Source organism: Misgurnus anguillicaudatus, chromosome 17, assembly GCF_027580225.2.
Source record: "Misgurnus anguillicaudatus chromosome 17, ASM2758022v2, whole genome shotgun sequence".
Classification (NCBI taxonomy): domain Eukaryota; kingdom Metazoa; phylum Chordata; class Actinopteri; order Cypriniformes; family Cobitidae; genus Misgurnus; species Misgurnus anguillicaudatus.
The window spans coordinates 32,641,583-32,658,747 of record NC_073353.2 but is presented as its reverse complement, the minus strand read 5'-3'; the positions used below and the strand labels follow the sequence as shown (position 1 = coordinate 32,658,747).

The window sequence follows — 17,165 nt, the reverse complement described above, 5'->3', positions numbered from 1 at the left end:
CTGAAGTCTCGTGTTTAAATACGTGCCTTTCAAAGTCTATTGTGCTTTTTATTGTTTCTAGGACAAATTATGCCATCCGAAAGTAAGACAATTAAAAATACGTTGCCATTATTAGTGACCTATTTTGAGCATAAACGCAACTCGTCTGCAAACAATTCAGGGGTTTATTCCTCACAAAATGTACATCTTCATCAGACTTGTAAATGAAATGCTAATCGCTTAGATCCTGTTCGTTTAAAAAGCAATTGTTATTCATATAGTCCAGGAAAGGGTAATGAATGGATCCCGGCTTGCTTTGACTTCACAGAAGCAGAAGTGGCATTGAGATCAGATAAAAACCTGAGCGAAGAGAAAAAGAGCAATTAATTATCTAGTTGCAAAGTTGATGCTTTCAAACAAACCTTTCGGTTCGCTTTTCGTTTCTCGTAGGGTTTAAAAATGAAAGATTTCTGGAACTCTGGCTTTCTCCCAAGACGCAGCTTTCAATGGGATTAGTCAGGGATGCTCCTAATTGCTATTGATTGCTGTGAGCCGCATTAAATTGCTTCGCCTTAGACCTGCAGGGACGTGGAGGGAGGCAATTAGAGGTGTGGACAGGGGTTCATGGGGTGATTAATTGGAGGGTACTGAGGGTCCTGTGGGTGGAGGGAAGACTCTTAACACCTGACTTTGCAAACTTTATCAGCATGTTTTTAAGAGTTAGCTTTAAAACATACAAAGGCATGCATGGTGCAGAGTGTGTAGGCAGGTTTTAAGAGCAAAGTTTCTTATTATGTAGTGTGCTTAAATCTGTATTTTATGAGTCTTTTATTGGATCCTGGCTTTACTGGGTCTTCTTTTTAGCCTGAATGTATATTTAAGGGAACATTTCTCACATTCTTTGAGGTAAAATCATAACTTGTGCACCTTTATTATAAACTTTTGGAAAGTTATCGTATAAAATAATAATTCTGTTAAGCTACCAACCAAAATTTGCTGCTCCATGGTGTCGCCTTCAGAACAGCTTTAATTCTACGTGGCATTGATACAACAAGGTGCTGAAAGCACTCTTTAGAAATGTTGGCCCATATTGATAGGATAGCATCTTGCAGTTGATGGAGATTTGTGGGATGCACATCCAGGGCACGAAGCTCCCGTTTCACCACATCCCAAAGATGCTCTATTGGGTTGAGATCTGGTGACTGTGGGGGCCATTTTAGTACAGTGAACTCATTGTCATGTTCAAGAAACCAATTTGAATTGGATTCGAGCTTTGTGACATGATGCATTATCCTGCTGGAAGTAGCCATCAGAGGATGGGTACATGGTGGTCATAAAGGGATGGACATGGTCAGAAACAATGCTCAGGCAGGCCGTGGCATTTAAAAGATGCCCAATTGGCACTAAGGGGCCAAAAGTGGGCCAAGAAAACATCCCCCACACCATTACACCACCACCAGCAGCCTGCACAATTGTAACAAGGCATGATGGATCCATGTTCTCATTCTGTTTACGCCAAATTCTGACTCTACAATCTGAATGTCTCAACAGAAATCGAGACTCATCAGACCAGGCAACATTTTTCCAGTCTTCAACTGTCCATTTTTGGTGAGCTCGTGCAAATTGTAGCCTCTTTTCCGTATTTGTAGTGGAGATGAGTGGTAGCCGGTGGGGTCTTCTGCTGTTGTAGCCCATCTGCCTCAAGGTTGTGCGTGTTGTGGCTTCACAAATGCTTTGCTGCATACCTTGGTTGTAACGAGTGGTTATTTCAGTCAAAATTGCTCTTCTATCAGCTTGAATCAGTCGGCCCATTCCCTTTTGACCTTTAGCATCAACAAGGCATTTTCGCCTACAGGACTGCCTCATACTGGATGTTTTTCCCTTTTCACACCATTCTTTGTAAACCATAGAAATGGTGCGTGAAAATCCCAGTAACTGAGCAGATTGTGAAAGACTCAGATTGGCCTGTCTGGCACCAACAACCATGCCAAGCTCAAAATTGCTTACCTGTAAATCACCTTTCTTTCCCATTCTGACATTCAGTTTGGAGTTCAGGAGATTGTCTTGTTGCGTCATGTGAACCATGTACATCACGTGTTTTGTCAAAATAAGTGCCTGCTGCACACGCATCAAAACCGTTTATGTTAAAAGAGACGCTCACATTCACAAAATACACGCAAGACACTCCCTTAACAGTAAACTCTGAATACACATGAGATTATGCGAGTATCTGGCAAATGCGAGCGTCTCTTTTATCATAAACCCTTTAGACGCGTCTGCAGCAGGCACTTATTTTGACAAGACACGTGATGCAGGTTTACAAAATTACGAACCACACACATGACAACCTACATTATTTTTCGCCCTCGAAAACAGAAGTCACCGGCTGCCACTACAAACTACAAGTGTGAACATTCCTATGCGGGAATCTTTATTTAAATCTATTGATGGCCGTGGAACCTGCTTAACTTGGCACATCTCTGGATTAGAAAAGTAATCCCTTACAAATAAAAGATTAGAAATGAGTGTTAACTCCCTTTTAGCTGATAGAAATCATTGCAAAACTATAGCCGATCCCTTTTTGGATGTTGAAGTATGTTGGTCCGTCTGGATAGGAGGCGGTTCGTTTCTGGCTACAGTTTCTGCTGTTTATAATGAAGGGTGCACTTCTTCAATAGCTTTTAGGATTTCCTTGTGCCACTTTCTGCTGCTTTCAGCACTTTAATGTTCTCTAGACAATGACGGATGAGGAAAGCTGCACTGGAGTTACAATAACGGTCTGAGTTTCTCTTTCTTTTGCGCTCTCTGACCTCAGTCTGTTTTCATAGCAGGTGCAGAATAAAGCGTGCATGTGTTCGTCTCCCCTTCGATATAGAGGGGATGTGATGTTCCCACTCTGCAAATGAATAACTGGATGTAAAATCCTGCCGTCAGCATAGAGGAAGTGCTCGTGTCTGCAGTATCAGAGATCTCACCCTGTGCGACTGTCTGGAGAAGATCTGGCAACGTTAGAAAGAGGAGGAAAAAACAAACCCACACACCGTCTTTCTTTTTTACTGAATAACACTTTTCGGTCTATTTAACAAAATAGTTTTCTTCATAAATAATACACGATTTTTAATCCTCTTTCTATCTCTGAATATTCAGAATACACATTAAATGTTTGGAGATATTTACATGTTTATACATTAGAAAGGGCACCTGGGCGTTGTACCGTCTCCTGTAAAAATGGAACGCACATATTTTAATAACAATTCACCGAAAAATCAAAATTCTGTCATTGTTTACTTACTCTCACGTTGCTCCACATCAGTATGTATAGATATTCATTTGATTTGAAAAAAAAAAACTCTTTCATGCAGTTTAATCCTAGTTTCATTACTATTCCCAGCTTTGTCTCTTGTTAAATGCTTTTTCATTTGTAATTCGCTTGGAATAAAAGTGTCTGCTAAATAAATGTAAATGCATTCCCTGTCGTTTTATAAAAAAAAAATTGGAGGTCCACACACAGGTGGTCTGATGGAACAGCATTAGGGTGAGTAAACGACAGAATTGTAATTTTTCGGTGCACCGTCAATTTAAACAAAAGCACAAAGAATGTTAAATGATACATATTTTAAAGTAAAATCCCTCAGTGCCCTCGAGTAATAAAAGCTGATTGTTTTAACAGTATTTTTTCCTCTCATTACAGATGCAGTTTGTTTTCAGGCACAAGTTCGTATAACAGTTTTGTTTAGAAAAAAGAACAATCTTTCACAGCTTTCAGCTACAGTTAGTCAGTGTCTCAAAAAAAGAGCAATGATTCACCTTTACAAAACTGACAGTGACTGGCGGAGACATTGACAGATTTTGAAGGCCATGTGTACAAGAGTAAGGTCTCAGAAGCGTGATGCAGAATCTCTTTACGCCGCTGACAGAAGCCGGCCCTTCCTTCAGAGGACCGGATCGGGACGTCGTTCACGTCATCAAACTGAGCCACTGGGTTCCACGTGATTGTCAATAGAAAATGGGGAAATTCGTAAAGCCAGATGGGAGTCTGATGCGTCACGTCTGACTTTCAGTCAATAAATAAGCAATAAGACACAGTTTCAGTTATGACTCTCAGGACGTCCCGTGTAGAACGATCTTCGACGTGTGCCAAAACAATAAACAGCTGTTAAATTTTATGAACGTTTAAGGGAAATATTTAAGGTTGTTAAAAACAGCATTATATTTCAAGGACACATTTTGTTTCAGTAGTGAGACTGAATTTGGGTGAAACTTATCAAGGGCACGTCTAGGTCGTATTGAAAAGTGCACAAAATACATTTTGTGTGAATGAAATGGCTTATTCAGCACCATTAAAATGTGTTGCAACTTTTCATGACAATTAAGCACATTTTCCTGCCAATCAGCATTACTGCAATGTAAAAATGATATATATTATTTACACATAGTAGTATGTTTTGTAACACATTGTTTAAAAATACAGTAATATAAATATTGTATTATAGAGAACAATCGGAATTCAGTAAGCAACTTTAAAATCATAAATGGCGCAATACAAAAAGTGGTAACCCAGATAGCAATAGACTCCGAGGCCAAACCGCATCCATCGAAGTGGTTCTGCACTAGTCTTTTGCTATCTGGGAGTGGTCTTAAATCATTGTCTCCTTTTTGAAAAAATATAAATTTTCCTTTGATTTAATGTTGCGTTCAGACCAGCCGCGGTAGAGGCGTCAAGCGCAAGTGATTTCAATGTTAAGTCAATGTAAAGACGCGTTGACGCACGTATGGAGGTCTCGCGGCACGAATGAGGCGTTTGGCGCTAGATGCGATTCTGCCTCATTCGCGCGTCTAGTTTGCGCAAATGGAGTGAATTGAGCGTTGCTGTGGCAAATGCGCAGGTCAATTTTTTTTTTACTTTGGCGTAAAAACGAGCCGCGTTAACCAATCAGGGGCTTGCTCTAGTAGTGACGTGATTACAGAAAGTGAGCGGAGTCACAAAAGCCCCTCCCATGACGTGAATTTCTGCATGAATGTCTCGATGACTAGAAATTCACGTGCGAATGAAGCGAGTAAACTCAAACTGACTGTAGATGCGAATTTGACGCCTCAAATGCGGCTGGTGTGAACCCACGGTAAGGATGAAATGTAATCCGGACATGTAGTTGTGAGATCCAACCAAAAGTGTGATTGCTTTAGTTGGATAAAATGAGATAAAAATAAACATTGATTATGTGGGATGACGTATATCCTTGCAGAGCTTTAAAGCTCATTTTGAGTTTAGGTTCGAAATCCTTATCTGCTTTGTCATTTAACAAAGACTTCTGCAATCGTTAGGATCCCTGCAAGCAGCTTTGCAGTTAAAAAAATTATGTATAGCCATCCAAACGTAGTCTAGATGTCTAGGCTACAACGAGGCAAAATTTGGGCTGTCTGAAATTTTTATAATTGTAAATTATTTTGTACAATAAGTCATATATTTGAAATTATTGTCTAACAATAGCCCAAAAAGAATAGAAATGAAACCAAACACCCTGTAATCACCGTTGACTGTTGCTAAAATAAACATCTTATGTATTTGGCCAAAATAACAAAATGTTACCAAATTCAGGTTTATTTCGGCTAGCAGTGGGTTACTCATAGCCAGACTATGGCCGCTCTCCCAAATGGCACACTCCGGACTTGTGGTCCTCTACCGCATCAGAGACCCGAGCGTCACGCCAGAAATAGGAAGAGAAGTTGCCCAACAGTGTGAACCCCTCCCTTCCGTCGTCTGATCATAGATAAATAAAAAGGCTAGATGTGTTACGGCGGAGTCTCTAACGTCATCACCTGGCGGCCATCCCACCACAGGCAGCCCGCTCACTCGCAGCACCGAGCCCACTGGTGCAGGCACCTTCAAATGGCCATAACTTGCTACATTTTCCACCAATTTTCAAACAGTTTGGTTTCTCACAAACATTATTAACGTGGCTATAATTCTGAATGCTTTAACATGTTTCATGAAATTTTCTTTGTATAAGTATGCAGTGTCATAGGTACATCTTTGACGTTTATAACAAACCAAACCGTTTGAAAATCGGTAAAAATTAAGCAAGTTATGGTCATTCAAAAGCACCCGCACCACCAAAACTCAATGCTACAAGTGAGCGAGCTGCCCGCGGCAAGATGGCCGCCAAATGCGGACGCTCCACTCAATTGGCCAGCAGCACGGGCGAGACATCTAGCCTTTATACATATCCATGGGTCTGATTGCTCTTTCAAAAGGACTTCTGGGTTGGTAAAGTGCGCTAAGCCTGCTTCGCTGAACACCGCATCAAGGGGGCAAAGTAGGCGCTGATGAGCACACTTCAAAGCATAAAAATGACAGATGGGACACCCTATGGTCTCGTAGACTAAACAAGCACGCGCAATTTAAGCCCACGAGACCGAAATTCCACATGAAGTGCGCCATTTGGGAGTGGGCCTATATCAGGTCTATAGTTAACCGAGACCAGGGGTGGGCATTCTTGGTCTTGCAAAGTTTAGCTCCAACCCTAATCAAAGACACCTGGATGTCATTTCCAAATCATATTGAAGCCTTTGATTGAGATTTTCAGGTGTTTTGATTAGGGTTGGAGCCAAACTTCGCAGGACAGTGGCCCTCCAGGACCAGGAATGCCCAACTCTGACCTAGATGATGAAATGGTGGCATTTGCTTGCTGGAATGGGTGTACCTTGTAAAAAAATATAGATGGAAACAAAACCATTCACATAAACCTCAGTTTTACTTGTAGCTGTGGGTCATGTTGGGTCCTTAAGGCTTTTTTTAATGACCTTAGTGTCACCCTGTCTGTTTATTAGATGAATCTACAACTACACTAAAGACATGTTCTGCAATAAACTGCAGTAAATGTGTGATATATGTTTAATAGTGTTCTTTTGACCTCTACTATATATGCCATTTATAGGCTTTTAGAGTTTATTATTTCAGTAAAGACTTAATGATGTGTAGATTTACAGGCTGAGTCTTGGCACCTAAAGCTATAGAGAGACACAGCACACTTTGAAGTACAAGTGACTATGATGCGGTAAAACTGCAGGGAGTGAACGTGTATAAATCTAGTACCTTCTTTGGTGGGTCATGCTACTGAATTCATTTTCCTCTCATTATGGAATCTGCAGATTTGTTATTAAGTAGCTCATCCATCAATGCTTGGAAACAAAAGTCTAAAAGGTTAAAGGGAATGATTGTTCTCGGAGAAGAAAATACCGGTGATAAATCGCAGGTGCTTCGGTGAACTTACTGTATGATTGAATTAATGGCAAAGAAAAAAAAGAAGGTGGCGCATTTTGTTGAAGAGGCTCCTATAGGCATTGCGTTCGTTAAACCTGAATTACTGTTGCTAACCTGCCGTGTTTTCACAGGTCTCCAGCCAACGTGGGCTGAAAGTGGCTCAGAATCTGTTTAGAGGTTCTCATGGTTTAAGTGCTTCTCAAAGTGCGGTTGATCAACATCTTCCCTCTTAGCCGAAAACGAAATTGCAGCGAGGTTGCGCATGAAGATCAAAAGAAGTGTTTTTCGGTGTTGCTTTGAAGCATCAGACCGTATGCAGATTCGTTCCTTTGTTTTAGCCCTCCGTACGCTGGGCTGTTTGTCTGGAGTACAGAGGGCAGAGGCGGGTAATTTATCACTGCATATTGCCTGATTAAGGAAAATTAAAGTAAGCTGCTTTGGGTCGGCTAATTGCTTAGATAACAAGTTCAAGCTCTTAGCCTCTAGAAATGCCTGTTTGTTTCGGCTTGGGAGAGCAAACACAAGGGTATTCCAGATTACTGCAGATATTAGCATTTTAACATGGGGCAACTTTATCATTTATAAGGTAGCTTACTATTTAAAGGATTAGTCCATTTTCTTAAAAAAAAAATGCTGATAATTTACTCACCACCACGTCACCCAAAATGTTGATGTCTTTCTTTGTTCAGTCGAGAAGAAATTATGTTTTTTGAGGAAAACATTCCAGATTTTTTTCTCATTTTATTGGACCCCAACACTTAACAGTTTCAATGCAGTCCAAAATTGCAGCATCAAAAGAATCCAAATGATCCCAAACGAGGCACAAGGGTCCTATCCAGCGAAACGATTGTCATTTTTAGCAAGAACAACAAAAATATGCACTTTCAAACCACAAATTCTCTTCTTCATCTAGTCCTGTGACACGCCAGCGCGACCTCACGTAATTGCGTAATGCCGTAGAAAGGTCACGTGTTACATATATGAAACGCACATTTGCGGACCATTTTAAACAATAAACTGACGCAAAGACATTTATTAGTATCAATCGACATACAACCAACGTCGAAACGGTCCTCTTTCTCCATACTTGGGGTGTAGTTTCGTATACTTCAACCCTGACCTCTTGACGTGATGACACATTACATGTTGTGGTTTAAAAGTGCATATTTTTTATTTTTCTTGCCAAAAATGACAATTGTTTCGCTAGATAAGACCCTTATGCCTGGTTTGGGATTGTTTAGAGTCCTTTAAAAATGCAATTTTAAACTGCATTAAAACTGTTACGTGGTGGGGTTCATTAAAGTCGATTAAAATGAGAAAAATTCTGGAATGTTTTCCTCAAAAAATAAATAATTTCTTCTCTACCGAACAAAAAAAGACATCAACATCCCGGATGACATGGTGGTGAGCAAACCATCTGGATCTCTTTCAAGAAAATGGACTAATCCTTTAAATAGGTCAGGGGTTAACAACCCTTAGCATGCATGCCACCTTTGGTTAATACTACCACTAAAGATAACTCGGATAGATGAAGAAACGTACCGGGCGAATGGTGTGGTTTAAATGGGATATTTCACATTTAGACTTTTTAAGATGTTAATTAATTTTTTGGTTAATTTATAACATTATGTTAAAATTGCCACTTTGTAGGTGTGAGCAAAAATGTGCCGTTTATGGGTGTGTCCTTTAAAATGCAAATGAGCTGATCTCTGCACTAAATAGCAGTGCCGTGGTTGGATAGTGCAGATTAAGGGGCGATATTATCCCCCTCTGACATCACAAGGGGAGCCAGATTTCAATGACCTATTTTTTCACATGCTTGCAGAGAATGGTTTACCAAAACTACGTTGATAAAGGTTGATAAAAGCACTGGGGACCCAACTATAGCACTTAAACATGGAAAAAGTCAGATTTTCATGATATGTCCCCTTTAAGATCTGGATATAGTCATAGTTTGTTTGAGTCAAAACATGTGCGCTGACGTTCAAACCATGCTAGTTGCAAAAAAATTGCAGTACCTCTTGTGGCCTATACATACATTATACTCCTGAGCGACCTATGCGTACAATGTTAATAAATTTGGCGGTGCGCATACAGTACGCATACACAAAATTGTGTCACACTCATTGTACACGGATCCTATACTTTTGCCTTTAGTTAAATGTAATGTGTGCGGAAAGCTTAGACGAAAAGATTAAATGGCACTCGTGCTCTTGTGAAATATACGAACAGTGTTGAAGACGTGTAAGCAAGTAATGAAAACTAGTTGTTGAAAATGATAAAACCTTTCAAGAATATGGCACCCCGACTAAAAACAAAAATTACAGTAAGCATTACAGTGCTACAGTAAAAATTACAGTAGTGATCATTTTACGACCATTATGATTATATTTCTTTTTTCCATCCCTAATTCTTGTTACTGTAATGCCAACAAAAAATTACAGTAATGAAAATCGTAATTGAGAATGAGAGGAATGGGAAAAAAATGGGGATGGAAGTGTCAAGATGGATTTGAGTACCATTTGGTGCAGTATACTTTTGAATCTTAAAAATACTGCAACGCAAAAAAACGGTGCTTAAACCAAGCTTCATTTTGTTTGTGCAAAAAATCTGCTTTTGAGTTAGGAACCGGACATGATTTTCTGAACTTTATCCTACTATGAACTCATCACAGAGATCAAAATGTGTCCTCGGTAAAATTGATTCGCTCTGATTCTGCCAATCGTCTTGTTTTGTTTGTGCACACTATGTGTTTGAGTCCCCGTGTGTCTTAGGTCGTCCAGCAGCCGCAGTTTTCCAAAGCGATTGTGCAGTCATAAGTGTGCACGTCTCATTTGCGTCCCCACTTGTGGCTCCGGAGGATATCCTACGACGTCTGACCGTTGAGGCATTCCCGCCGCAAGCACTGCGCAGGTTTCCACCAGTCTCCGCTATGGCATCGACAGATGGTGCAGTCGTCCACCTTCACTTCGATGCCAGCTGGGATGATCGTCGTTCCGGCAAAGCAATTTGGACCTGTCACATGGGGAAAAAGAAGAAGTTTTTACGGGAAGGAGAAATGAGAGCGCTCTCGGGAGCCACTTTTGGAGGAGGTGCTGAAGTGACTCAAGGCTCAAGGGAGTTTTGAGAGCGGAACAGACGCGTGGATGTTTTTCACGGTCATGCACCGATGGGCTTGTTTTTGTAACACTAAAGCTCTTTTGCTCCTCATTCTGCCTCTACTTTTTGGTTTCTCTAATTCCCTCTCTCTCTCTCTCGCCCATCCTCTCACTGGGATGTTTTGCATTCTAATGTGCTACAGTCTTGCTGGCAGTATGCATGATCTAAATGCACTGTTCTGTGTGTTGTATTAAGGCTTTTCATAGCCTGGACCAAGTTTGATTTCAATCTTTGACATGACCTTATGCAATCAATATTAAGATGTCATTGTGTTATATTATAGAGTATATAGTAGAGAGTGTCCCCCAAAAATAACAACCTCATAGGTCTTTTGTGCAAGCACCTTATTACGACGTAAAGTGACGTATTAAGGGATTGGTGTCTTCTAGCGGCAATAGCATACAACCTGTTGTTATGTTTTAAGGTTTTTGCCTTATCCATCAGATTAGACACATTTAATTTCATGAATTTGTAAATGTAGAAACGGTTTCATAAACATTATTGGTTTTAAAGATATTTTGGAGCATCTAACCCCACCCAAACTTACCCTAAACTCAACCACTTCTCAATCATATAAACCACAACACACAAGTAAAAGTACAGTCGCGGGTATTGCATAAACCAGTTTTTAAAGTATTACAAACCATTTGCGTGGCAAACCTTGCGAACTAAAGCCATAAGATTACTTTATATGAAGAACTTAAAATGCAGAGTCAGATCTCATTCAAACATAAACCAGCATGACGTAGTCGGTCACAAGAGCCAATAGCACTTCACATTCTAAGCTAACGTAATGATGCAATCGGTCACGAGACACATGAGAGCCAATGCCTCTTCACAATCATAGATGACATATCATAATTTCTTCTGGTGGCAGTTTTTGAATCAGTGTACTTCAGATCTGATATTTACAGCGGATTGTCATCACTTTTGCATCTTTTCTTCAAATAAATCGATCTTTTGACCTCGGTACATTTTGAATATTTAAAGTACATTTTCAAAAAGTTGTGACTGTTTTGTATGCTGTGTTTATATCATACACTGTAAAAAATTTGCTGTAAATATGCAGCTGGTTGGCAGTAACTTACTGTAGATGATAAAGACTGAAAATGTCTCATGTTCATTTAACTTTTAACAAACTGTTGCCCATAAATAACATAAATGTAAAATCTACAGTAAGTTACTGGCAGCTAGTTGCCAGTAATACCCAGTAATACTGTAATTTCTACAGACATTTTTTACAGTAAATAAATGGGTATGTTATTTGCCCTAAATGCCGGAATAGTGTAATGTGTAATAAAATACAATTAATCCTGGCTGTTCAAATTAAAAATCTTATCCCAGTACATGTCATCATAGCAAAATTATACCCCAAAATTTCATTTTATACCCCAATTTTATTAAGTTTCACCTGCTGCCGGTAGAGGCACAAATTTAGTAAAATGTATTTGGTAAAATGGACAAACGACCAAAGCAATCGTATGGGTTGAAGAATTGGTTGTTATATTATTATAATTTCTGCAATTCTAATTTGTGAGACCGCTGGCACATAAATTAAACACCTTTATATAATATACCCTTTATATTATTGAAATTTGCTTGATGTTCATGAGGCTAGTACTAACTTCCCTGTTTAACTAAACCATCAAAAACATTATTTTGCACTTGTAAGATTTTCTTACACCCAGCGCAATGCACGACGCAAGTGTCTTTTGCTAGTTTCCACCCTGCGCAATTAAAATTTTCACATTTAGGGCCGCGTTGTTTAAATAGCAAATGCATTTGCGCCCCCTTTTGCGCCTATGGGCGTTCGGGTCTGAAAACGAGGTGTGTTCAGGTGCATTGTTGGCACGTTGCTATTTTGAGGCAACTAAAATAGACTACGCCATTGACCAACAAAAACCCGCTCTAAAGTCAATGGCGCAATATATTTTTTGTTATTTAAAGAGCGCATTAGTAATATGCGCCTATAAACGGGACGACAACACAGGTTTGCTTATCACATACATGAATGCGCAGCAGCACAAAAACGCTTTTAAATATGAAAAATTAAAGGATTTAATGTAAAAGATTATTATTGAGTCTCTTGGACATAAATGAGCACCGATTATGAGATGTTAGAAGACGCAAAGAGCTGCTTCACCTGTAGCCTGGTAAGTAAATAAATGCTTTGCTTTAAACAAATGCATATTTTTAAATGGTACCTCACAGATTTATTGTATATGATGACTCTGTACCTGTGGATATGGTGAGATGAGAAACATTTTTAAGTAATGCTTAAAAAAACGTGTGACGCTGTCCAAGTGCTGAAACGTGCGGATAGCCGTTTCATTTTTCCCGTCGTTAAATTAGCAAAAGTGGATTCGGACACGCCCATTTAGACGTTGCGCTGTGCGCTTTAGACAATGCGCTTAGATCGTTAAAATAGGTCCCTTTATCCCAGCTCTCATCTATGACAACAGCTTTGTTTTATGTTCAGATCCGTTTTGAACAAAGCCCCCCCCCCCAATATACAAACAACATGCTGCTGTAGATGAATCCCAAAGCATTCGGTTAGATTGCTTAGCAACTATATTTCCATATTTAAATGATCTGAATCAAACCAAAGGTTGAATATACAGGGTTAATGTATAGGAATGTACAGTGTTACAATAACATCCCTGGGATGACTTTATGGGACTGTAATGCCTTTTCAACCATAAAATGAAAAGCTGAGGGCAGGCACATTTGTCTGAACGATTCTGCTGTGCCTTGCAAGCAACTGACATAAACACATCGCCATGGGATTTCTGACAACACTCATTAGCATTTTAAACAGATTATCATTAAATATGTGTAGAACGACATTTTTATAGTGTTAACCCAAACTATATCTTATGGTGAGAGACTTGGTGGTAAGTATAGACTGACATCAGGATATGCTGGCTATGATCTAGTTTGTATGTGTAGGTTGTGGGTTTGATTGCAGAACCAATTGTATATATATAAATTAGATGTAATTGTATAAATTGTATATAAATTATTTTGTAATTATTTATGATTACATCTCTTATATGAAACTTATGTTTCTTTTCAGCTGACATATGAATACATCCCTCCATCCAAGATAATGGCCACTTTTACATTTTACAGTCACTGGGTGATAAACACACTTTTGTTCTCGTCAAATTTTTTTCAGGCAAAGTGGGTCAAAAAATCACTTAAAGTAGACCTTAAGTGCACTAATTTGCCATGTTGTAACAACCCCATGCTGCAATTTTTTTAAAGGCTAGGTTGTTTCAACCCATGGTTGGGTTAAATTTGGAAACACCTAACTGTTGGGTTGAAGTAACCTAGAACATTTTATTTTAATTCAACCCAGAGGTTAGGTTTGTCCCTATTTGACCCAACCATTGCAAGCAGCATTTTAAAGAGCGTATCTAGGCAACAGATATGTAAGAACAAAAATGGTTTGTTCACATTATGTTAGGTTAGCAATTAAATCAGACAATGATAGTATCAGAAATTTTGCTTTTTTAGTTCGAACATCAGTAAAAACGTCAACATCCAGCTGATGTGTAAAAGTGCCTCTATCAAAGGCAATTTGCAGTTTTCTTTAGCCGCTTTACTGATTTCTCCTAAGTGGTCCATCTCTTCATGTCTTTGGTAAAAGCACTTGACCTTAGATGACACGAGAGGACTAGATATTATACAAAAATCCACAACGATGAGCAAGGTCATGTAGCATTCACTGTTTCAATCAACATAATCTTAACACTTATGCCAGAGGTTTATTCTTATTGATCTCATGTTAAAGATAAAATGTTACAAAAGTTACCAAAATGCTCTGAATTTATCCAGTTGTTAATTCAAGTTTCACCATAAGCAAACGATCAAGATCCATTGGATGAAATGGGAGTCTGGAGTGTCTGGACTAAGGTGATGGTAAAGTTGTCATGTACAGTTCTTATTTTTATATGTAATATTGTAGTGTTTATTATAAATGATTTATCTGTGCACTTCATTATTTAAAAAAAATTCATATGCCCTCATAATCTCATCCCCTCCCTGAAACGAAATTTCTTTACTTCCTGTCATAGGGTGACCAGACGTCCCGAAAAATTCGGGACAGTCCCGAAATCTAAGCTAGTGTCCCGAATCCCGAATCCTGCTCTAATTGTCCCGAAAATCATACTGAAGCAAAATCTTAATCCCGAATCCCGCTTTAATTTCCCCGAAAATTATACTAAAGCAAAATCTTGAGTAGTAGTTGTCTGATAAAACATGAGCGAGGAGGTTAAGTCATCCTGCAGCCAGCCCCAGCCGGCTGCTCATTGGCTGCAGCCAGCCGCCGCCAGCTGCTCATTGGTTGCAGCCAGCCGCCGCCGGCTGCTCATTGGCTGCAGCATCTTGTTTTTATACTGTAGGCTCTCATTGTGCTGGCAGCAGTTAAAACCTCCGCGAAATATGCTGACGTTGTATTGTTTCTATTAATTTATCTAATTCATCTATATGCACAAAGACAATAGGACCTTTTTGTTTTATAGAGTTGATTAAGAGACCGAAAGTTGCAGCAACCGCGAGGACAGTTGAAAGTGCAGGCAGTGACAGTCAGTCGCGTGAAGGAGTCAGATTGGTCGAGGGCATGCAAAGCACTTTGTTAAAAAATACTTCTTTACATATTATATATATTTATACGCATATGTACTTATATTAATAAAAATATGATTAGTTCAGTAACTTCAGTTTGAAATTCCTTGTTTTTATTATTAAGTGAAATAAAGAAAACTATTATTGTATGAACTATTATTGTATAAAGTATAAAATACTATACGTATTATATCAATTTAATTAAAAGCATATGTACTTATATTAATATGATTGATTCAGTTTGAAATTCATTGTCTTTTATTATTAAATAAAATTAATAAATAAAACTATTATTGGATGAACCCCCCCCCCCCGTTACGTCTGCCCCCCCCCTGTCCCGAATTTCAGCCAATCTCATCTGGTCACCCTATCCTGTCACGAGGGCGGGGCTATCGAAGACTTGTTTCCGCCCAGGAAAATATTGCAGCAATTAGCAACGTGGCCTAACTTCCAACGATCCAATCAGTTGATTGACTAAATCAAGTCCAGCTCTACTTGATTAAGTGTACTTGAATATACAACCTGTCAGAAAAAAGGTGATACTCTCAAAGGTTAATTTTTGTACCTTTATGGGTTACAACACATCGAAATGTTGTACCTTAAAGGGTTCTTGGTAGCGATGCCATAAAAGAAAATCTTTAGTTTTCTTACAAACCTTTTGAGTGAAAAATAACCTTTTCTTTTTTTACACTTTTATAACCTGAAAAGCAACAGAAAGGTTATGTGAATGTAAAATGTCCTTTATGGAACCATACACCTTATAAATGTCTAGGGTTGGGTCAAGTGCCCCCTGGGCTATGCTGGGTGGTTACAACTCAATGACCCAATGTTGTGTTGAAAGTAACCCAGCATTTTAGTGTGTACAGAGCAACAAAGACTATTTTAGGAACCTTTATTTTGTTCTTGTTTATGATTTATTTGATTTGTGGTAGAACATCAGCAGTGAAGAAGTGTGTTTTAAACTTTGAACCCTATACAAATTGAACATTTACATTAATATTTCATCACATACGTAGGACTGTTCTCAAAGACAAACTCCTTGAAGAGGACTGTGGCAGTATTTCTTGAAATATGATTCTTAATCAGTGTCAGTAAAAGTCAGTGGGGCTTCACATTCAGAGAGTTCAAGCATCGTGACCTCTCTCTACTGTGGAAAACAACCAGATTGGTATTTAAAGACATCGTGACATGCTAATAGACTTGAACAGGGCGGCTGGGTTAGCAGTGCACAAATTGTTTTACAGTCAAGAATATTTTAGAGACCTCAAGGAGCCTGACACGCTCCGGAATATTTGATTTCCATCAGTAAAAATTATAAGCACTTGGCAAAAGTTAGAAAGTCAAAGAAGGGAGGAGATTACAATAGATGTCTGACTACAAGCCAAAAGCTGTAGTTCATCATCCAATTGAATATACTGTTGCATTACTAGCTCAAGGACACCCTGGCCAAGTGTACACGTTTAGTATGGATTCCCGGACAGGATTTAGATTAATCCAGGACTAGGCTCATGAATCCATCTTTAATGTACCAATTTTTCAGAATATTGACTGTTAGGGATGCTCCGATCAGGATTTTTGCAGCCGATACAGATTACAGATTTATTATCTTCTTGATCGGCCGATACCGATTCCCATTTTTTCAGCTGATATGATGACTGTAACTGTTACATTTTTTTTCTAAATAAAGTAATACCACAAATGTTGCCTTAGTTATATTACCTGCAATAATTAGGTATATTATTGTGTTAATAGAGAATCAAATAAATAAGCACAACAAATGTTTCTTCTGCAAAGAGATAATATCTCTTTAAAAAGGTTTATGTCTTTTAAAAGTAATGAAAATTAAAAATTTCACAGTCTTTGGGTCATTGTACAAAAAAGGTGAAAATGCTTGTCCCTTGCTTTTGCAGACCCCTTAATCATTTAATTTGACCCAATAATCCCATAATGATATATATTTAATAAATATAGACTGTCCTTAAAATGATGAGAGAGTTTAGTTATTACATTTTCTTTTTTTCCCTTTTTTAAACTTTTTTTTTTAAATGTCTGGTCCTGAAAATTGCCATGTCCCTTTGATCATACACGGAAGTTTAACTGTGTACTTATTATTTAAAACCATGTTTTTTATAAAACA

At 38.7% G+C, this 17,165-nt stretch overlaps 1 protein-coding gene across 2 annotated transcripts in view; it reads right to left on the bottom strand.

Moving 5' to 3' along the window:
* Positions 1–9,593: 9,593 nt before the first annotated feature.
* The window catches only part of vwc2l (von Willebrand factor C domain containing 2 like), a 44,078-nt gene continuing 36,506 nt past the window's right edge, over positions 9,594–17,165 (bottom strand). For both annotated transcript variants that reach the window (XM_055216137.2, XM_055216138.2), the window contains one exon: positions 9,594–10,255. In XM_055216137.2, coding sequence (XP_055072112.1) covers positions 10,107–10,255 — 149 coding nt within the window. In that variant the 3' untranslated portion in view covers positions 9,594–10,106. The remainder of the gene's footprint in view (positions 10,256–17,165) is intronic.